Below are 23706 nucleotides of genomic sequence, written 5' to 3'. Positions count from 1 at the left end.
GCCAAGCCTAAAAGAGTAGCAGACAACAACCTGCCATTAATATATACACTTAATAAGCATAAATAAGACAAAACAAAGGTGATAGGTGAAACACCTGCTCAGCACTACTAGGAATTATGAAGGACCTCAAAAGCCAGGAGCACTTCCCAAAGTCCAGGGGTGACATTTCTCCATTGGCAAAAGGCAATGTGTGAGATCCCAAATCGTGGCATATGGAGACATTGGACACACAGGTCCTGGCAAGGAGACCACGATATGATGCTAGGAGGGTAACCAGCCAAATGAGCTGACAGAAAAGACACAGCATCCTGCCATGGTCTGAAATTTCCGTATCATCTTAGGCAACCCAACCCTAGTACAAGAATAGTCATCTCAACAATCTGACCCTACGGCCATGATTTCATGTTCTGAACTGTCCTCAATTCATAAAACCAAACCACATGAGTCAAAGATTTTAACTTGGAAAACATGACTCTCTAGGCAAAAGGCCATCAGTACCTCAGAAAGGTGGGCTACAAACTGTCCATCTGCTAACCTGAGGGAGAGTATCCAGAAGGCAAAGCATTCAACAAAATGAGCTTAGTACTGGGCTGAGGAGCCCAGCTCTTCCTGGGCCAGCCAGACTTGAAGCTGGCTTACAGGGCAAAGGCAGCAGCAGTGCCATGCCAGAACTGCGGGCTGCTTGGTCATGAGGAGTTAGCCAGCTAAGTATGTCCAGTGTTGGGACTGGGGGTGGGTGGACATAGATGTGCTGAGTGCCTCCTCTGTGCTAGACACTGTCGGGTACTTTACATACATCCTCTCAATAAACCCTCCCAGGGATTTGGCAGTCAACACTACTATCCCTATTTTACAGATGAAGAAACGGGCCCAGAGACTGGCCTGTCTTGGACAAGGGCACACGCCAATCAACAGCAGAGTTAGTTTTAAAACCAAAGTCTGTTTGGCTTCAAAACTCATTTCTGTTTAATGTATCACATTGTTTCCCAAACAGAGAAAGAAATCCAAGAATTTCAAGGGAAATAAAAAAATACATGCTGGGGCTTCCCTGGTGGCGCAGTGGTTGAGAGTCCGCCTGCCGATGCAGGGGACACGGGTTCGTGCCCCGGTCCGGGAAGATCCCACATGCCGCGGAGCGGCTGGGCCCGTGAGCCATGGCCGCTGAGCCTGCGCATCAGAAGCCTGTGCTCCACAACGGGAGAGGCCACAACGGTGAGAGGTCCACGTACCGCCAAAAAAAACAAAAACAAAAACGTGTTGAAAAAAAGCCAATCAACAAATATTCACTGAGCCCAGGAAAGAGCTGCTCAAACTGTTAAGAATTTGTTGAACACACACTATCTACTAGGGCCTGGTGCTAAGGCTATGCAGGCCATAAAAGACCCTAAAATGTTCTATCTCTGGGTGAGGAAGATGGGATTTTTGGGTCTTAAGTAACTTAAGATAAAATCCTTCCTATGCCGCCTGCCTGCTCGTTATCAACACCCTTCTCCCTCCTCCCCACCTTCCCCTTCGCCTCCACCACCTCATTCTGTGTCTTCCTCTCCATCCTTTCACTTAGCTGCTTTGTTCCAGAAATGATTTGAGGTAGTTTGCAAAATAGACAACTCAAGTTAAAAAATAGGGCTTCCCTGGTGGCGCAGTGGTTGAGAGTCCGCCTGCCGATGCAGGGGACACGGGTTCGTGCCCCGGTCCGGGAAGATCCCACGTGCCGCGGAGCGGCTGGGCCCGTGAGCCATGGCCGCTGAGCCTGCGCGTCCGGAGCCTGTGCTCCGCAACGGGAGAGGCCACAACAGTGAGGGGCCTGCGTACCACACACACACACACACACACACACACACACACAAACAAAAACAAAACCCATAAAAATTAAAGCGGGTAAGGAAAGAAGTTGAAGCCAGAGTGACTGTCGGCATAAAATTCATACCCTAAAGTTCTATTCACAGCTAGAGATGGAGTACAATGCGTATGTGAGCTTCCCAGCCACCAGTGCAAAGGGAAAAAGGGACGATTCTAGAACTCAAGGTCCATGGGATAATAACGATTGCTCTGCAGTGCTAAGAACTCAGAAAACCTTCTTCCATGAGACTTCCATCATTTGTTCAACTACCAGATGCCAAGGCCTAGGGATAGGAGAGTTAAAAGTACAGCGCCTGTTGAGCTCCTGAGTCTCTTAAAAAGGTATTCAATGCAGTTGTCTACTGACCAGCATTCAAGATACTGCCTTGGTGGGATGTAAAAAAGCCTCAGAAGGCATCTCTCTTGAAAGCTAAAAATCTACTCTGCTTTCATTATTTCCAGAATCCCTTTGGCTGTTTTAACCGCCAGGTTGTAATTGGTCATACCAATGTTCCAGTTAATGAGGATAATATTCTAATTGGTTGCATTAAAATTCCAATGGCCACTCCAATTGGTCACGCCAGGGTTCTGATTGGTCACACTAACATTCCAAGTGGACATTTCAATTAGACACACCAAAGTTTTAATGAGAAGCCTGGGGCTGCTTAATTTCACATAGTCCACTGATAACAAAACTTCTCCTTACTGTCTCCTAGATTCTATTAGCATGTGCTTCCGCCTTTCATTATCTTCACCCCTGGTCCTTGTCATCAATAAGTACTGTCCTACTCCCTGAACTCAAAAATCAGCCTTTGACAGCCTTTATCCCAGCCCAGCCCCACTTCCCCATCTCCAGGCCCCGCATGGCCTCCAGCCACTGTTACGTACTGTGACCTCTATCCTAGTTGTCTTAATAGGATTTAAATACCCTACATTCTAAACTGCTCTTTCTACTTCCAGCAGAAACCGAACCCTGACGTTTGCATGACATGACACGTCCTTCCCAGTCCTCTCAAGTAGAGACCGTTCTGCTCCAGCAACCCAACTTACAGAACACCTTTCTCCCAGTTAAACACAACTTCTTCCAGATCTCTGCCCTCCTCCTCCTCTAAGGCAGCACCATTCAGTTGTCACGTTTTCCCCAAATATCCAGACCCCAAGACAGTCTCCCATTTCCATTGATTATCCTTGTTAATCTTTCACTCAGTGTACCCTGGTTTCACATTTCTTGACCTTGACACCGACAGGCTTTGCTTCCACCTCACTTCAGCTTCTCAGTAGTATGGCCACAGCCTGACCCTCGTCTTGATCCAGAACATGTGTCCTTCACTTCTAAAATCTTCAACTCTGAAATTCTCTCCTCTGGCCACAATCCTCTGACTTTTCAACTGGCCCATTTAGTCACTCAAATCATCTTCAATTTCTTCTTCTGTGGCTACTAGTTACTTAATAACTCCCTATTTTCCTAGTTTATCAACTTCCTTTAAGCAGTATTTGCCTCCTTACCCACCCTGTACCTTAAGGCTTATCATTTAGTCACTCAAATCATTTAGTCACTCAAATCATCTTCAATTTCTTCTTCTGTGGCTACTAGTTACTTAATAACTCCCTATTTTCCTAGTTTATCAACTTCCTTTAAGCAGTATTTGCCTCCTTACCCACCCTGTACCTTAAGGCTTATCATTTCAGTTGTATCATTTCTGCATCAGAAGATTCTTCCTGACTCATCCTTGCCCCTAGATCTGAAGTGTACTTGCTTCACCAGCACCCACTCCATGCCAAACCTCAAAGACTTCTGTCTATGGTTCCACTCCCCATGGCCTGAGAATTGCTGGTAAAAGTCACTTAATGATGCCAATTGGTTTCCACACAAATTTACGCTATCTAATTACAGCTGATCTTCCAACACTGCCTGGCAAAACTTGTATTCATCTCTGGCTGGTTCCTTTCAGAGATTGTTCCAGATCTTTTCCATATTCTCCTCGAGCCCTAAACCCCACCCTATCCCCTTCTTCTCCTTAAATAACCTCTCCTCATATTTACTGAAAAGATTTTTAAAGATCATCTGATCAGTCACTGAACTTACATCCTTCCTATTTCAAAGTTTCCCAGAATGGTCTCTCATTCCTCTCTCCTGAATCCGTGTCTTAGAGAAGGCAAGCCCGCACCTCCTTTCCGAGGTTAGTCTGACATAACTGCACACAGCCGACTTCTCTGTCAGGTTCTTCTATCTTTAAAAACTGTTCCCAGCCCAATAAGTTTCCAGGTTGCACATTAAAAAGCATTATGTTAAAGGACACAAAGATTCCAGAGTTTGCTGCTGAGTTGCTCCACCTGACCCACCTTCCTGGTGCTGACCAGTCTTCCAGGCCATCCTCACGCAGCCTGAATGAAGATTCAGGTAACTCCCTGGTTAACCAGTAGCTTTCGGCTTTGTTCTCCGAGTCCTGGTCCTGTTTCTCCCTCTAGCCGGTAGTGCAGAACGACTGCCTGCTCACAGGGACCTGGGCCCTCCTTCCCCTCTGTCCTGCTTTTGAGGAAGTTCTCACCAAGTCTACACTACTCTTGGGTAGGCCCATTAATCATCTGCTCTGACAGGCATTTAATCTCTCCCTCACCATCAGCTTCCATCCCTCAGGCTATAAACATGATCAAATTTCTGACAGTCGAAAGAGCCTTCCCTCTTGACCTCCCTTCCCCTCCAGGGACCACCATCAGCTCCCTAGTGCTCAGGCTAGGCAAACGCACTCTGAGTGTGGTGTGAGTGTGAACGCTAGCTTTTTCTCCTCTCTCCCCCTCCCAGCCAAGCTCTGAAAAGAATAATCCACTCTTTGCTGCCTCTTCTTCCTGTCGCTTACTCAGGAAAACGTCTGCATGCCTGCAACCCAGCTTCGGCCTTCAGCAGAACACAGAAACAGCCCTGCCTCTGGGACCGGCATCCCCACTTTCCGAGGCAACTTTCACCTCTCAACCCACTGACTCACCCTGCATCCCCTCATTAGTGTGAGCCCACCCTCCCTTTCCATCTTCCTGACCCTTCCTCCCTCCCTCCCTTCTTTCTTTCTTTCATTCAATATTTATTTATTTTGGCTGCACACGGTCTTAGTTGCAGTGTGCGGGATCTTTAGTTGCAGCATGCGGGATCTAGCTCCCCGACCAGGGATCGAACCTGGCCCCCCTGCATTGGGAGCACAGAGTCTTAACCACTGGACCACCTGGGAAGTCCCATTTTCCTGACCTTTCTTTTTTCTCCTTTGTCTTCTCTGCTGGCACCTTTTATTCTGTCTACCCCCTTAAGAGTAACATTCTTGGATCCTTAGCTCCCATCCCCAAGACTGCAGTGATCTCTGATCCAGCCTGTTTGTCCAGAGCACCAAGGCAACGCTTGGCACCTACTGAGACCCGCAGGGTGGGATCCTGCTGGGATCTCTTGGAATCACAGAGCTACTGTAATGGGGTGGGCGGGGGGGACTGGGGAGGCAGGGGGCTGGAGATAAAGGGCAGAGGTTTCATAAGCAGCAGTAGTGGCTGCTCTCCTCATTGGTTCAAGGCTGCCTGTGTAAATGAGAGAGGGCAAGGGATGAGCGGGGTGGTATGGGAGGACGGTGGTTTGTGTTTCTTACTAGGCAGGACCATGAAACTGGGTAATGAAGAAAACCAATGAATAAAATTATCACTCACCCCCTCACTTCACCACTACCAGTAACCTCTTCCAGAATGACAAATACATCTCCTTTCTGGGAGATGGAAAAAAGCCTCCATCTCAGAGCAAACCATCATTTCCTTTTCCCAAAGCTCAGTGTCCGACTGGAGCTGATAAAGAGAATTTGCCTTTTAACTTTGCTCTCCTTAAAGGGCCACATCTTGAAGCGATTACTTCCAACTTTAAGTGTGGAACCTGACCCAGGGAGTTTCTGACCAATGACGGGGGACTGGAGCCAGACTAGCAACCTGAAACCAGTATGAAAGAACAGGCCATGGAACGACTTGAAAGGAAAAATATGTCCCTCTGCCCTTTGAAGTAAGAGGCCTAGGCCTTGCCAGGAAGCCTCTTTCAGGGAGAGGGGCTCGTAGTCAACCTGGGTTTGAGTCCAGACTCAGTCCCCACTAACTAAATCGTCTCTCTGAACCTCAGTCCCCTTATCTGTAAAAAAAAAAAAAAAAAAAAAAAAAAAAAAATAAAAAAAAAAAAAAAAAAAAAAAAAAAAAAACCAAAAAAACAAAAAACAACAACAAAAAAAAACAAACAAACAAAAGGGTAAAGCACCTACCTCACACTATGGTCTAGAGATCCAACATCAAATGAGATAAACTTGAGGAAAGCAGTTATCTCTGCCTCACAAATCTCCTAAGGGGAGTTTTAGGGAATAACTGGCAAATCCCCTTTTTCTTCACTCAAGTGTCCTGTCTCCTCAGACAGATTTGTGCTCCCACAGGGTCAGGCGCATAGCTCTGTTTAATATCCTTCCTGAGGTAGAAACACCTCCCTAAAGGTGCTCTTGGGGAATTTATGAGCTGGGTGCTGATGACGTGATGCTTTGCTGAGTTCACACGCCTGGGCACACTGTTCCCTCACTCGACTCAAGGGCAGGAACTGGGCCTGTGTCCTGGGTCCCGTAACCCCCTGGCCACTGTGTGATAGTCCAGTTTTATACTTTTTTTTTTTTTTTTTTTTTACGGTACACAGGCCTCTCCCCGCCATGGCCTCTCCCATTGCGGAGCACAGTCTCTGGACGCACAGGCTCAGTGGCCATGGCTCATGGGCCCAGCCGCTCCGCGGCATGTGGGATCTTCCCAGACTGGGGCACGAACCCGTGTCCCCTGCATCGGCAGGCGGACTCTCAACCACTGTGCCACCAGGGAAGCCCAATAGTCCAGCTTTAACAAAACCGGAACAACTGTACTACAGCTCTAGGAGGTGGGCAGTGCAGTGTCCACACTGTCATCTCTCTTCTCTATAAATAAAAACACAGGTTCACTGACTTCCCCAGATCAACCACAAGTGGTGAATCTGCAGAAAGTCACGTCCATGGACTCCAAATCCCCTAAATTTGTCACTCTCCACACCTCACCTAAAAGGCAGCCAACACAATGAGGTTGCCTGACACCTGGGGCTCCGGGTCAGGTTGGGGGACTGAGATAGAGCCTGGTGTCCTTCCAGGTTTCCCAAAAGCTGGGCTGTGTCCTCACAAAGAGCTTTGCATCCTTCCTTCCTCCCCGCTTGGGCTTCCTATCCTGTCTTCTTTGTGGCACTAAACATGGCTGCTGCTCTTGGCACTGATCACACCTGTCAAGGGCCAGCCTCTGGAAAGTGTTCCATTTGGCTGCCAGCTCTGTACAAGGCCTCTTCCCCACTGAACAGCCTCGGCTTCCCTCCCTGAAATCATCACTGGCTGGGGAAGGGTCAGTGATCAGAGGCAGAGGAGCTTGTTGTGCAGGAACCGACAGGACCCCAGAGAACCCATGGAGGCCACTTTAGAAAAGGTCACCAGGGACTTCAAATACATCACAGAGCATAAGGAACTCTCTCTGATAGATTTTGTTGCCAACATGGTCTAGGCCAATCACAATGGGGAGGGCGCTGGTCCACACGTGTGCTCCTGGGGTGTTATTCTGGGCTCTGGGCTCGGACAGTTCAGTGTGCAGCCCTCAAAGATGCAGCTGGGCAATGCCTCGACCTGCTTAAAATGGAGGTGAAGGGCTTCCCTGGTGGAGCAGTGGTTGAGAGTCTGCCTGCCGAGGCAGGGGACACGGGTTCATGCCCCGGTCTGGGAAGATCCCGCATGCCGCGGAGCAGCTGGGCCCGTGAGCCATGGCCGCTGGGCCTGTGCGTCCGGAACCTGTGCTCTGCAACGGGAGAGGCCACAACAGTGAAAGGCCCACGTACCGCAAAAAAAAAAAAAAGAAAAAAAGAAAAAAAAAGGAGGTGAAAATGGACTCAGCCTGTGGGCCTTTGAAGACCCACTTGTACACTTCCTGGGAGATGTCTCTTCCTAATGGGGAAGGCTCCCTGGGGAATCTAGACAGGCTCAGTGAGTCAGAGACCATATCAGAGTAGGTGTTTCCACAGGCAGCTCCAAGAGACGCTTGTAGCTGCCCCGTTCCCACCCTGTGTCCTGCAACAGGCTGCAGACAAGAAATATTTTGCCCTCAAATGTGTCTATAATCTATGCGTGGCTCATGTGGCCCTGCCTCTGTGCCGATTCTGCTTGGTCCTGGTTTGCCTGTCTAACCCCATGGATCTTCATGCTCTCCCTTTCTAGAGACCAGATGGGTTAATGTGTAGAAGAAAACAGATGAGAGCTAAGAGATCAGCACTTAGCAGCAGACCAGGCCAAGCCAGGCTGAGGGGTCCATGGCTCGTGAGTCGGGTGGGGAACATCGCTCAGGAGAACAGCTGTGGGGAGAGACGGCGCAGTGGGGTTTGGAACCCATGGACACACAGGGTTTGGACGATGCTGGTTGGGTCTGGGCTTCCTTAAGTCCCCCCAGAGGTCTTCTAGCCAGCCAAGGGGGCGAAGTCTGGAATAGAGGTTGCAGACTGGATCTGTGGGCCAGGCTTGGCCTAAAGGTACAATAAATATTGTGTGGTTCACACAATACTTCTTTTTCATTTAAATTAGTTGCCAATGTTTTTAAAATAGAAAGACCGATCTTTAAATTTTTACATCTGGATTTCCAGCTTCTTGTGAAAAGCAGTAATGGGCCTCCATGGGTGGTCAGCTAGAATTGAGCAGCGGCTGGCTCCTTTAGAAAGGATGTTTTCAGCGTGTAAGGTCTAGAAGGAGCTGCCTGGCCACGGGAAGCAGTGTCAATAGGCAGTCAGAAGGCCCCACGCTGTGAAAGCGTCTCCTTCAGAGCTCCTCAGCCCTTTAACAGGAGGCCAGGCTTGGCTCAGGGCTGGCAGAAAGAGGCAATTGTGGACTTCCCTGGGGGCACAGTGGTTGGGAGTCCTCCTGCCAGGGCAGGGGACACAGGTTTGAGCCCTGGTCCGTGAAGATTCCCACATGCCGCGGAGCAGCTAAGCCTGTGCACAACTACTGAGCCTGCGCTCTAGAGCCCGCAAGCCATAACTACTAGAGCCCATGCTCTGCAGCAAGAGAAGCCTCCGCAGTGAGAAGCCCGCTCACTGCAACAGAGTAGTCCCCACTCGCCGCAACTAGAGAAAGCCCGCGCGTAGCAACAAAGACCCAACGGAGCCAAAAATAAATTAATTTAAAAAAAAAAAAAAGAGGCAATTGTTTGCCTCCATTCTCTGCCTTAAGGACGTGAGTCATGCTTGCTCCTACCATGAGCCCTGGGCTACACAGTCTAACCAGGCAAGTCTCTACCTATCCCCAGTTCAGAGGACACTTACGTATGTACTCCACGCTATATATAGATGGCATCACATCAGCATTGTGATGCAAGAATTAAGCGTCTTTTCAAACAGTATCAGGCAGATTTCCGGAAAGCATTATTAGCATGTGCAGAACATTCAATGTGGCATTTAGAGCTGGCAACCCAATGATCTCCAGTTCAGGCACCACCAAGCCCAGAGAACACATGAGTGGGAGCGGAGCCTCAAATGCCTATGACATGAACTCAGAATTCTCTAGGAAAGGAGTACTGCACACTCCTTTCATTTTACCCTTGAAAGGCTCAGAGAACACAAAGTTATGGGCATAAAAATAACTTGGTTAAGTTCAGGAAGATCTTTCAACCCCAGAGGTAGCAAATAAGAGGTACTGCACTCCAGAATATACCAAGCCAACACGTTCACCTCTATGATACATGCAAACCACATGACTGCTACCTCAGCCACAGCACACAAGAAAGAAGATTTAGAACAAACAGGATATAAGGGGCAGTTGAGCTTAAGACTTTTTTAAGAGCCTAAAATCCAGTCTATGGGATAATGCTTAGAAGGATAAGACAACCTCAGACAGCTCAGGCACCACGACGGGGCCATTTTCTGACCTCCGATCATGTGGTTACTCACCAGGCACTGCCTTCCTGGAACATCAGCCTTCTGCCGTTTTTCTGACATGTTCCCTTCCACATGCAAATTTTCTTGGTCTCTGTCTAGGTTTTTTTTTTTTTTTTTTTTTTTTAACAGACCCTCCCCATCATCTTCCTCCCTGGTCCCCACCCCAGAACTGCATCTTTTGCTGTCTTGAAAATATAATCTAGTGGGTTGTCCCATGCACTCTTGTGAAAATGCTTTTCTGCCATTTGAGATTTTTCCACCAGGCTATTTTCTTTCCTGGGTCTTCAAAAGAAATATTCAACTTTTAAGAGTAAATAAAAAGGAAGATTCACTCCTGTTGCTACTCGGATTTCCAGGGAATATGATAAGCAAGAGAAATGGCATACCATTTAAACAGAAAATTAGATGGGGCCAAGAATGTGGTAACTTATTAATCAGCAATGAAAGGATAAACTAATAACACCTTCCAAGCTGTCAGAACTCGTTTCTACAAAGACATTTGCATAAAAATATTGATTTAAAAAAAAGTTCTTCAAATGCACTCAAAGCTAAGAAACACCTAGAAAAGACCAAAGGTCATATTCAAAGCCTCCGTTCATTACTATGCTGTGGAGAAACAATTTGAATTTTATGCTGACCAAAGCAATTAAAAAAAAAAAAAAAAGGTTAGAGCTCGGGGGATGGGTGGGGGAGGGAGATTATAAGCAGTCCTCTAATTGAACCCGTTCATTTTAAGAAATGGACTTTCATTCTTTAAATAATTAGTGAGCACCTTTTATGTGCCAAGTACTATACCAGGACCTACAAAGCATACACACATAAACTTCAGTCATGGTTTATTTTTCAAAATAACTGAAATGCAAAAATGAGGCAAGTTAAGGAAATTAGATATATTACTAGAGTTCATAAAATAAAATTTCTCATTAGCATCTCAACAGATTCTGAAAAGACTTTTGATAAAAATTGAACACCCCTTCCTAAAAATTGCAGCTCGTTATTTACAATGGGGTCAGACTGTTCAAGAAGAGTCAATTCAATTATAATACTTTTGCTAAAAAAAAAAAATAAGAAAAGGTCTAAGTGATAGTAAAGACAACTATACAGCAAAATTTTAAAGTGGGAAAAAACTCACTCTATGATGATTTAGTCCTCAGCTTTTCTATGCTTAACATATCTCTGGTGCAAACAGTGTTTTGTATATTATATGTACATGTAACAAAAAGGCCCAAAGGGAAACAAGAAGACATTTAAGAGATGTTTCTGAATGGTAAAAGAGCAGCTAATTTTTTTCATTTTAATATGTATTAAATTATATTAAAATTTTATGTAATATGTGATCAGTTTTATCAAAGAAAGCCACACAGAGTGAGAGGGGAAAGAGAGAGGGTAGGAAAGAAAGAGTGAGGGTAGGAAAGAGGCACAAAATAAGTTAATCGACTTTCGAAAACCCCAGATGCCACTTACAGGGCAAAGGCGACAACAGTGCTATGCCCGAACCGTGGGTTACTTGGTTACGAGGAGTTAGCCAGTTAAGTGTGTCCAGTGTGGTTGGTGTCAGCAGAGAGCTCTGCACTGAACCAGGCCAGGAGAAAGTGCCCTGGGAATCTGTCAAACCAGCCCAACAAGTTATTCCTCCCAGGCCAGGCCAGCCCTTCCCTACCCTCCCCCCCTCCGGTTTCACCTGCTGTGTAAACACCACAGGCTAAGCAGCCAACTCTCCCCGCTCCAGGCAGGACGGGAATGCAAGCAGCGAGCTCTGTAACGTGGACCCAGAAAGGGGCTTGCCCACGTGAGTGGCTGCAGGACCCAAGGCCCTGGGCCCCACCCACCCTTACCTGTTGAAGCATCTCTTCAGCAGCATTGAGTTTCACCTGGTGCCCTTCCAGGCACACCTCCAGGTCCCGAATCTTCTCTCCTTGGGCTTCCACTTGGTCTGTGAGGACACTCACCTGTCCCAGGAAATAAAGCAAGGGTGGAAGGCTGGGACCGGCTCCCCGCTGGAGGGGAGCCGTGAAGCCACACCACTGATTCTTGATGTGAGAAGAATGGCTGCTATTTTGGGTGGGTGGTAAGTGTCCTGGATGAAGGGAACCCCGGTTGTTTTCTCACCTGGCCAGGAAGTCCCAGCCACCACCTGGACCAGGTTGGTCACGTTTCCTGCTCTTGACAGACTCAGGAGAAAAACACCCAGCAGCCACGAGAGCAGCCTCTGGGCTGGCCTCTGGCTCCTTGTGTCTCTCAAAGAGCTCCCTTGGGCAGGCTCGACCTCAAGGAATAACTCAGCTGACTCGCCAGGGCTTCTGCCACCTCATGTGGAAGCACAATCCAAACTTCTGTGCAGAGTAGCCAATGACCTTACTCCTCTCATCAGGGTGTGAGGACAGCTCACCTATCAGGCGAGGGTTCTGAAGCAATTAAGGAATGTGGGACGTAAAGGGCATGTATTAGCACTGACAAAACTTGGCTGCAGGAAGGTTTTTGTGCTTCACAGGCCAAAACATGACTAAGTCATAAATATACACAAGCCACACTGCATATACAGTGGCAGAAAAACAGTCGTCTTTCTGAAGAACATCGAGACTTTCTATTGGAATTGTTAGCAAATAAAAATCCATTTACAATAAATCATTTAAACTATACCCTAAATACAGACTGAGAAGATTTTCAAAGCCTCCTCTATCAGCAAACAGCCCTTTTCCTTATTATTATTAAATAACCCTTTTCCGTATTACTATTAAATAATTATTATTAAAAGGTGCCTCAGAGAAGGAAGAGGAAGAAAGCATATGAGTGACCTCCCCCAAAATAAAGAAATCAAGGACTGGTAAATTGAGATCCTTTATAGCCTTTTGGTTTTTAACCAATGGTTGACTCATCACCATTTACATATAGATGATCATAAATTATTTCTCAGTCTGTAAAGGAATGATAGCTGGAGCACGAGAGTTAATGTGAATTCACTTATGCATGCTTAAATAAAGTTATGAATTATAAAGCTCCCTTTTACAGAGGCACTAATCTTAACGAATATGGCTGCTTTAAGCTTTCCATTTTTATGTTCCTAAGTAATTAATGAATTATTGAAACATACTCCTGGAGCTGATGCATGATGTGCTAACATTTCAATTATAATCCAAAAATGGGCGCCTTATCCTCGCTGCCTAACATCATCAGCCATCCTGGCCTTTTCAACTACTAACTCTAATTTCAAGAGTAGGATGCCAGGGGTGGCCTTTGCTCCCTGGGTTCCAGAGTTTCTGTTGGGGATGTGTCATGGTTAATCTTACTGGGATGATCAACACTTAGAGAGTCTGCACCATGCCTTGGGGCCATGCACTGGCGATACCCAGCGGAATAGGTACCCAGACGAATAACGTGTGGTCTTAGGTACCAAGAGGAATAACATGTGGTCTCCGGCATTCTATAGCTTATAGCCCAGCTGCTCATAAGACTCGAGATACACCAGGTTATGGGGTCCTTATGAACATGAACACTCAGTCTAGGTTATGAATGTAGAGGTGTAGAATATTGGGAGAAAATGTATAAAGGTTCTAAATGTGACCTTTATTCAAGAAAAAAACAAATATTTTCTGAGCCCCTACCACATGCTAGGCATAATTTTAAAAACCGAGGGGATACAGAAGTGGGGGAAAAAGAGAAAGATGAAAATCCTTGCATTAAGAAGTCACATTCTCTTGAAGAAATACAAGATTTTGGTGTTATTTGTTTAATCCTGAAAACAGTATTTTGCCCTGTGTGATTTCCCTTGTTCTTCCACAAGTAAACCCAGGAGAACATTCTGGGCCAAGGGCTCCAATGAATTCGGTCTGGCTGAGCTGCCTTGTGAATTAATCAAGCAAGCGGCTCCCCCATGCTGAGGATCTGTCTAACCTGCTCCTTGGAGCCTCTAGAGACAGCAGTGAGCACATAAGAGCAGCTCTGAGAGTCTGTCCACAAGCTCCTGGAGGAACAGAAACCACTAGGATCCACTTCTGACTTTTCTGATAAGCAGCTCCCCAGTTGTGCTAGAATTATTTCATTAAGGATTATTCAAGAATTCAGAATTTTTAAAATATCAGAGAGATTATCACACAGAAATTCTTTATTAAATTGTAACCCTCTAAATAGAAATGTCTCATTTCAGCCTTGAAGGTTCCGGGTTCATTAGTTTGTAGCTTGATACTGTTTGTGGCAAAATTCTAAACTGGACGCTCCTGCATCAGTTGTGTCATCGGGATGGAGGTTCAAATTACACATCCCGCAAAATGTCTGCACTCTAACGTGCTATATAATCTGGCCCCTGCTACCTCTCAGTAGGCAGTTCCCAGGCTTCTCAGGGTCACCGGCTCCAACCACACAGCCCCTTCCTGTTCTTCCCACACGCCAAGCACACGCCTACCTCAAGGTGCTCGCTGGACCAACCACCTCCTCTGCCTGGCACGTGATTCTCCCAGTCTCTGTGGGGCTCCCTCCCCAGGTCCTTAAGCCTCCTCCTATCGGGATGGTCTTCCCTGACCACACAGTCCTATCCTGCTTTATTTTTTTCCATAGCATTTATCATCACTGGAAACATTTTGTGAATTGGTTTATCGTACATGTACATGCACGCGTGCGTGCGCACGCGCGCACACACACACACACACACACACACACACACACACACACACATGAATGGAAGCTTGAGAACAGGGACTTAGTCTATTTTCTTCACTGCTACAGCCCCAGTATCTAAAACCAGTATCCACTGAGTTGTGGGCATGCAAATAGTTTTTAATGAACAAATCAATGAAGTGAAGGAAAAAAAAAACCTAGGATGCAAAATTGTGTAATTGTATATTGGGTCTGAGCTTAATTTTTTAAACTAGGGGCAGGACAGGAAAAAAAAAAGGACTGGAAGAAAGGGCCAACATGTTAAATTCTTTTTGACTTTCCAAAGTTTCTAAAATAATCAGATATTATACCTACATTCATAAAATGAAGTGAAATGAATAAAAGAAATAAGGTAAAACGGAAGGAAAAAAGCCAAACATACTGCAGCCTCTTAACTCTAGTGCTCTAAGCTAAGGCCCATAGTCTAGGGAGGGTCCCAGAACCCTACCTGCCCCCTTGCTTCCATCCCACTTACCAGTCTTAATCACCACCCTTCAAGCTTTTTAAGGAGCTGGGATTAGGATGTTAGTCTTATTATTCTCTAAATTGTCGATCACAGTGTCTGAGTCATACCAGACCTTGAGGCTTGATCCATGTGTTTGAGAACTAACACAGCAAAGAGCTCCTACCTCAGCAAAAAGCATCCCATGAGAAGGATCAACTTTTCAGAATGCAATGAAAGTTTTCAGACCTGAAACTATGTCTTTGACTCTTTGTCTCTGAAAAGTTTTGGAGTTCCTTTCTTCAAAGTAAGAGAGTCATCAAAGGCTTATTAACCCATGTTAACAGCTCCAGGGGGTTTGGCCTCGAAGTGATCAGTCTAGATCCAACTCCGGATGAACTGGGCCCGATCCTGTTAGCATCCACCCTGGGGCTTTTTAAGAGGCTTTGCTTTATTAGTGACATGAGGACACATCTCCTTTGCAAGACTTCTGGAAGACAGGGCCCCATTAATCAGCCTGGCCACAGAGCTTCCAGTGTATAGATGCAGATACTCTTGTAGTCCATGATAAATAAATGAATCCATTCACAGCCCCCAAAAGCCAAGGCCAGAGTTAAACTGTGCCCCCAGTTACTTTCTCCTTTGTTTCAGGAAAAGTCTTTTGAAAAACATACACTTTGGGAGCAGGAGGCATCCAACAGAGAAACCCTTTGGACCCCCCCTCCTACTTAAGGCAGCTACAGAGTTGGAGGTAACAGAATAAGCTGGTTCCCACCAAAAAGGACCCACCTGTAATATGAGGGACTCCTTATCTCCTTCTAGACGTGCTAAGCGCTCCTGGTACGTTTCATTACTAGCAGCACTGTGGTGATTGACCTGGGACTAAAGGGAAGAGGAAAAAAACACACACTTAAAAGCCTGGAAAAACATCTTACCAACTTCCAAATGAAGTATGCAATCGGTGAGGACAGTTTCGCTCATTATCTACGCAAAACCACCCACCTCAACAGGAAACCACAGGATTTCAAAACTACTACGAGGAGGACCAGATCAGATGCCACTGACAGGCATGCTATGAAAGCTGGCAAAAACCACCCCCTGGGTGACCCCACCTTTGGCTAGAAAGGCCTCGGTGGAACTCCAGACCCGGGGTGCTTGACGTGACTGGGCGTGTTGGGTCTGGTTTAGCTGGAGGCACAGCCGGCCAGCAGCACCAATAGCAATAAGGGGCTACTCTTTGAGACCAGGGAGCTGGTACCATTCACTGAGGAACTGTATGGGAACAACTCCTGCACAGATCTTGTCTCCTGACTCTCATGCCAAAGTTCTCCAGAGCCGAGGCACACCTCACGGTGTGGAGGCCCATCCTGAACATCGCAGAGAGCCTGGAGGATGAGGGATGCCAAACGGAAGGCCCTTCATCTACTCGCACATCCCTTTCAGAAGTGGCCAATCGCACCCCTCAATAAGGCCTCTGGCAACCAAGGTGGCACGTGGAATCGCTGCAGTGTTAGAGCTGAGAGGAATAAACTAAGATGAAACGTCTTGAGACGTTTCATCTTTCGTCTTGAGAAGAACCCAAATGACAGCCAGAGGGATCTCAAGGGCCAAGCAGAGGGAAAACACAGGAAATACCAAGTAGCCGGAAACCATGGAAAACAGAGGAAAGGGAGATTTGAGATGGCAGTCGAGAGGCAAAGCTTATACAATGCCCTGAGCTAGAGACAGGAGCTGCAGTCACTTCCTGGGTGTGTCTGCCCTGGTTGTAGGCAGGGAGGAGGGAGGTAGCTGCTAATGGAACTGAACCGGCCCAGGGCTATGACTACACCCTTCTTCCACGAGGAATTTAAGGGCCCAAACCAGAGGCGCACAGTAGGCCATCCAGGGGCTCAGCGGTCTGAAAAAGCAGATCTTATTGCTAAACGGGGAACTGACACTCCTTGACACCTGGGCTGGTCCAGAGGAGTCAATGCTCCAATGTTCGTAAGGCGGATATCCTGTATCCCAAAGGAAAGTCACGATTGTACAAAGGAGAATGTCAGAGAAGAGACCGGGCACAGGGGCCCAGAGGTGGTCCCCTCCTCCTGAGCCCATTTCGCCACATTCTAACCTTCAGAATGGGCTTTCCAACCACACCCCACCTGCCCCATTAGGAAAAGATACCTCCTGCCTTCCCTTGTCCCATCCCTTCCCCAGTGTACTGCCTAGGTGAGGGCAGGTGGCAGAGCCAGGCCTGGTTCTAAAAAGAAACAGGGACCAAGAAATCTGCATTCAAGCCCTGGAGTGTCACCTGTGAGGGAAGCACTGGCTGTCTGTCGAAGGTGCAGCGGGAGGGTGAGCCCAGGGGCCATTTCCCAGGGCAGCTGTGCCAGGCACAGGCCAGACGGACAGGGCACCCCTGCCATTCCCCTGCCTTTTCCTCTAGCCCCTCTGCAGTCTGCATCTTGTTCAGTGTTATGGAAGCTCTTTCATACCATAAACAAAGGGCCTTAGCAATCACTAATGGTTTCTTTGTGTTGATGGCAGTTTATTATTGTTCCATTAATTAATATTCCAGTCATCACATGGTCAAACACTGACTAGTATCCAAAGACACAATTATAACCTATATTTCTCAGAACCTAACAAGAAAAGAAAGGAAAATGGTTCTTAAGCAGCAGGTCAATTGCTTCTCTGTCCAAGAACTCACATGATGGTGACTTTCAGAGGAGAGACTGAGAACAGAAAGGACCCAGGCACCCAAGTGAAGCTGTGTAGATCCAGCGCCAGTGCCAAAGTCAGCACACGCACAGGGCCACCCACCACTGGCAGCTGGCACTTCTCCAGCAGGAGACGAAGGGAAGGCTCCTTCCACAAGACTCCAGCCAGCTACCGCACCACCTGGGCCTCAGTCAAAGGGAGTGCAGTGTGTTCGTACGATAAAAGACCTACCTACACAATCACCCAGAGAGGCAGCTAGTTGAAAAAAAAAAAAAAAAAAAAAAAAAAAAAGAGGAAGGAAGGAAGTTGATATCGTAAGTTCAGTTAATACACAAAATGCGTCCCATAGTCTATAACACATGCTAGAAGTAGATTGAAAAAAAAAAACTGCATCTACTCTAGCAGCCAATGGAAAAAGGGAAGCACAACTGAGTTAAAAGATCAGTATGACAAAGTCAAGCTAACTGCCTAGGAGAAGCACAGCTCTTCCTAAGGAAGGGAGAACCATCCCTTGTTTCCACAGACAGACTCTGTGTAGTGGGATAAACAACATTCGTGATGATATCCTCACAGTAAACAGAGCCCAGCAGAACTCACTGCTTTCCTGTGATGTTCTCAAAATGGGTCAAAGGTTAGTGGATAACGTGGGCCAAAAACCAAAGCAATTCTATGGAGACCAATACAATGTGGTCCAAGTACCGTGCTCTAGACACAAAGTGGGCACTTAGGCAGCGCTCACCATGTGCCAAGCACTGTTGAGAGCACTTTACGTATATTAATTCATTTAATCCTTCCCACAACTCTGCTAAATAGGTACTATTTTTATTCTAATTTTACACTCAAAGGAACTGAGACACAAAGTATATGAACAAGGCACAAATGGATTATTTGCCCAAGTTACCATGTACGAAACCAGTAAGCTCTCTGTTACAGCTTGAGGAACAGATCAGTATAAATTGTTTTATACGTTGTGATTGTATGAAAGTTCACTTAAAATAAGGTGTAAAAATGCTGTCTGAACCTAAATATCCATTAATAGAGGAGTGGATAAACTGTGGTTCACCCATATCATGGACAATTTGTAGCATTTTAACATGAGGCAGATTTTTATGAACCATCATAGAAATACAAGACATATTGGATAGCGAAAGCAGCAAGATTCAAAGAATCACGTGGTGTGATACTAGAAAACAGTACTATCCAGCTCCGCAAGTATTGATATATATATATATATATATATATATATATGAAGATAAATAGACCCAGTGTCTGGAGGGCTACAGAACCACCCTTAACAGTGCTCTCTTTTGGGGAAGTTTCTGGGCTACGAAAAGTTGGGAGTGGGAGGTTTGATCAAGAGGGGCTTTAACTATAATATTTGAGCTTCTTATAAAAATATGTTTGGGCTTCCCTGGTGGCACAGTGGTTGAGAGTCCGCCTGCCGATGCAGGGGACACGGGTTCGTGCCCCGGTCCGGGAAGATCCCACATGCTGCGGAGCGGCTGGGCCCGTGAGCCATGGCCGCTGAGCCTGCGCGTCCGGAGCCTGTGCTCCGCAATGGGAGAGGCCACAACAGTGACAGGCCCGAGTACCGCAAAAAAAAAAAAAAAAGTTTATTTAACTTAATTAAAATATATTTTAAAATCTAGAAGCACTGTTTGAGTAGCTAGAACAGTTCTTGGTGCTTTTTTCCTCCCCTAACAGATTTGAGAGGCACATCCTTTCCCAGCAGTCACACTGGCCTATGTGGCAGTGCTGCATGTGGTGGGAAAGTCCCTCCCTCGACCCAAATCACCATTCTAGAGGAGCAGGGCATCTTCCTCTCATACAGTTGACCAAAATCACTGCTGTTCTCTAGCAAGCTTTTGAAAGGTATTAAACAACAGTGAGATGGAAACAATGTCCCAGAAAGAAGTCTGCCACATCGTTATCCCTTGCTTTTGGTGAAGTTCACAGTCCTGTGTTTTCACATTCTACAGAAGATGGACAGCTCTCAAGAAAACTGCACTCAAGCCTTAGCTGGTCACAGACCAGGATAAAACACCACCTCTGCTTGAAGAACCTGGAAAGCAACTGAGAACAGGGCCAGGAAGAACATCTTGTTGAATGCCAACATTTATTAGCCAAAGGTGAGGATTTGAGTTTTGAGTGAATAAATGCATACTCCTTATTCCAGTAATTGGGCAACAGGTTCAGTCACTTTGCGGCATCATTCTTGGATTATAAAATGGCTGTATCATCAGGGCATAAAAGGCCAGAAGGTTATGAAAATTATTGATAAACATGTTTAAAAAGACAGAGTCGGGACACAGCTCTGTTTTGCCCGACTTTCCGAAGAGCTTGCTTTCTCAGAGGCTACACCTGCTTCCTTAATTCTAACAGTGGAATTGTAGTAGAAGTCTTGGATCAATACTGAGATCATCAACTGGGTCGCTGAGTGATTCCAGGTTTGGGAGTCTCTGAAAAGTCTTGTCCGTATTCTCTATTAGGTAACTTGGTGATAGAGCAGTTGCCCAGCTCTCCATGCATAAAGTCAGATGGAGAGAACCATGCCGGCATTCCACCGAGGAGGAGAAAGTCACACCGAATTCCGAAAGATGCTACATGCTCAGTTCCTATTCCTCCCCGCTCTGGGATGGCAAGTGATCTAAAGGAGAGTTCTATACTATTCTCCCCTGTTAAGGATGCTCATCCCATTGATAAATATAAATTAAAAAGAGGTCATTTTTACTCAACTAATGATGTTAAGCCCCTAGGCTAGACCCGTACAATGGACTTCTGATGTACTAAGGTGTGATATACATATATTTGATCAAATTTTTCTCTTCTGTTTTGATGGTTATTTCTACAAATGTGACAGAGGGAAAAATGAATCCTCTCATCCAAACTTTCCATCGTCAAAGATATTCCTGAAACTATAATTCATGTTAGTTACCTGATATAATATTGCGTGGGACCAAGAGATATTGTGAAGGCCAGGGATCTGCGTACCCTATGGAGGTGAAATGGCAACTACAGATTGACATTTCCATGTCCTCTTGCGGCGCTTATTGAAGAACGCCACAGTGAAACATACGCCCTCTCTCTTATATCACAGAACTGAATCAGCACAGGGAGTTCTTTTTGTGTGCATGTTGTCAATAACTCAGAAACTTTAGCCAAGACTACTGAAGTTAAACCACCTTTGCTTCTATCAAAATTTTACCCGCAAGAGGCTGGGTAAAGTCTTGAATAAAGGAATCCATCTTCTAAAACCCAGATCTCTTGGAGTCAAATATAAAACACAGCTCAGAAATGTCACATCAAGGTCTTCCCCAGATGCTCAACATAACTAACTACTAGAGAAATGCAAATCAAAACTACAATGAGGTACCACCTCACACTGGTCAGAATGACCATCTGCAAAAGTCCACAAATAATAAATGCTAGAGAGGCTGTGGAGAAAAAGGAACCCACCTACACTGTTGGTGGGAATATAAGTTGCTGCAGCCACTACGGAAAACAGTATGGAGGTTCCTTAAAAAACTAAAAATAGGGACTTCCCTGGTGGCGCAGTGGTTAAGAATCCGCCTGCCAGTGCAGGGGACACGGGTTCAAGCCCTGGTCTGGGAAGATCCCACATGCCGTGGAGCAACTAAGTCTGTGTGCCACAACTACTGAGCCTGCGCTCTAGAGCCTGCGAGCCACAACTACTGAAGCCCACATGCTGCAACTACTGAAGGCCGTGTGCCTAGAGCCCATGCTCTGCAACAAAGAGAAGCCACCGCAACGAGAAGCCCGTGCACCGCAACAAAGGGTAGCCCCTGCTCGCAGCAACTAGAGAAAGCCCGCACGCAGCAACGAAGACCCAACGCAGCCAAAAATAAATAAAAATAAATTTAAAACACCTTTCTTTAAAACAAAAATCAAAAAACTAAAAATAGAGTTACCACATGATCCAGCAATCCCACTCCTGGGCATATATCCAGAGAAAACTGATTCAAAAATATACATGCACACCGATGTTCATAGAAGCACTATTTACAATAGCCAAGACATGGAAACAACCTAAATGTCCATGGATAAAGATGATGTGGTATATCTATACAATGGTATATTACTCGGCCATTAAAAAAGAGAATGAAATAATGCCATTTGCAGCAACATGGATGGACCTAGAGATCATACTAAGTGAAGTCAGACAGAGAAAGACAAATATCATATGATGTCACTTACACGTAGATCTAAAATATGATACAAACGAACTTATTTACAAAACAGAAACAGATTCACAGACACAGAAAACAAATTTATGGTTACTGAAGGAGAAAGGGGTTGTGGGGGAGGGATAAATTAGAAGTCGGAGGACTTCCCTGGTGGCGCGGTGGTTAAGAATCCGCCTGCCAATGCAGGGGACACGGGTTCGAGCCCTGGTCCGGGAAGATCCCACATGTTGTGGAGCAACTAAGCCCGTGCACCACAACTACTGAGCTTGTGCTCTAGAGCCCGTGAGTCACAACTACTGAGCCCACGTGCCACAACTAATGAAGCCCACGCGCCTAGAGCCTGTGCTCCGCAGCAAGAGAAGCCACCGCAATGAGAAGCTCACGCACGGCAACAAAGAGTAGCCCCCACTCGCCGCGAGAGAAAGCCCGCGCGCAGCAACGAAGACCCAACACAGCCAAAAATAATTAAAAAAAGAGAAGTTGGGTATTAACATAAACACAGTACTGTATATAAAATAGATAAACAACAAGGTCCTACTGTATAGCACAGGGAACTGTGTTCAACATCTTGTAGTAACCTATAATGGAAAAGAATCTGAAAAAGAATATCTGTGTCTATCTATGTAACTGAATCACTTCGCTATACAACAGAAACTAACACAACATTACAAATCAACTATACTGCAATTAAAAAAAAAAAAAGGTCTTCCCCAGGCCTTGAGGGTGACGTTGCTGAGAGTCCCCTGGAACAGAGACAACACAGCACCATGAGTCTTAGACTGTGGCCCTCTTTCTAGAAGACCCAAAATACTATTGATGCTGAGACTGGGCAGGCCTAACATACAGCTCCAGCTATCAACAGCCTATAGTGGGGCTATCTTCTAAACCATCTCTAAATGGAAGAGAGAGGCTTCAGGATGATGTAGCAGCCGTGCAGGCTGATCCATGGTTGGGGGTCATGGAGCTGACCATGATAGTTAATCAGACTCAGTGATTAGGAGAGAACTGGGAGGATGGAGAGAGAACTGTGTGGGTCCAGGAAGCACAGGACTGACCACCAAGATTCCAGTATGGACAGAGTCTCTATATAACGGGCATTTGGGGCCACACAAAGACACTAGACTAATCTGAGTCCTGCCTCCACCTCTTCCACGGGTCAGTGAATAAGGAGTTTGCTCTTGGTTAAGTTCCTCATGCACCAAGAGGTGAATGCTAGCAGACTCAAGAAATAAAATAGGTTTTCCATATCTTGGGGGACATTGCATTTTTAACAGGGATGTGATTATCAGAGGAGATTTAAGGTTGTCCCCCCACACACACACACAGGCAAAACCCTAATCATTAGTTGCAAAAAAACCAGACTAGTCAATTTCCCTCTTGCTCTCTTGCTAAGAGAAAGGAACAGGCTGGGGTCACTACCTTTGCTATAACTATGTGGCACGAGTGAGGGCTGCCATCTCCTTAGAGATATTCTCACCCCTTCCAACCTCCTGATGCAAAGCTTAGATGGTTGGAATCTTTCCTCTGCATTTTTAAACTTGGGAACAGAAAATGGTAGTAGTTGTGCTACAAGGTTCAAAGGTTGTCAGTGGACATGTCTTCTTCCAGGTGGAGGAAGCTGGTTTGCAGCAGGAGTAAGCTATGAAGCCAACACACATGGAAACACAAATGAAAGCCAAGAGAGACTGACTGGTGGCATTCTCACCCCTGGTTCATGCTGTCCAAAAGCAATGATACATCCCTGCCCTTCCTGTTGGTCCCCTCTTGGCCTACACTGGTTCAAACCGAGTTTCTGTTACTTGCAACCAAAAGTCCTGGCTAATGCATCTGTCTCAAACGGTGATCAGTCAATTGACTGAAATTTACTCCTCTGGAAACAGACTTACAAGCAAGCATTCCTG

The 23706-nt window shown here is 46.1% G+C and overlaps 1 protein-coding gene across 1 annotated transcript in view; it reads right to left on the bottom strand.

The window, feature by feature from the left end:
- The window catches only part of PPFIBP2 (PPFIB scaffold protein 2), a 113690-nt gene that overhangs the window by 45763 nt on the left and 44221 nt on the right, over window positions 1-23706 (bottom strand). Inside the window, exons 3-4 of the mRNA XM_007459834.1 lie at window positions 15690-15782; window positions 11644-11757 (exon numbers count right to left, since the gene is read on the bottom strand). Of these exons, the coding sequence (XP_007459896.1) occupies window positions 11644-11757; window positions 15690-15782 (207 nt within the window). The remainder of the gene's footprint in view (window positions 1-11643; window positions 11758-15689; window positions 15783-23706) is intronic.

Source organism: Lipotes vexillifer, unplaced genomic scaffold, assembly GCF_000442215.2.
Source record: "Lipotes vexillifer unplaced genomic scaffold, Lipotes_vexillifer_v1.1 scaffold61, whole genome shotgun sequence".
NCBI classification, from domain to species: domain Eukaryota; kingdom Metazoa; phylum Chordata; class Mammalia; order Artiodactyla; family Lipotidae; genus Lipotes; species Lipotes vexillifer.
Note: the sequence above shows the minus strand (reverse complement) of the source record. Positions and strands in the feature narration are given on the sequence as shown.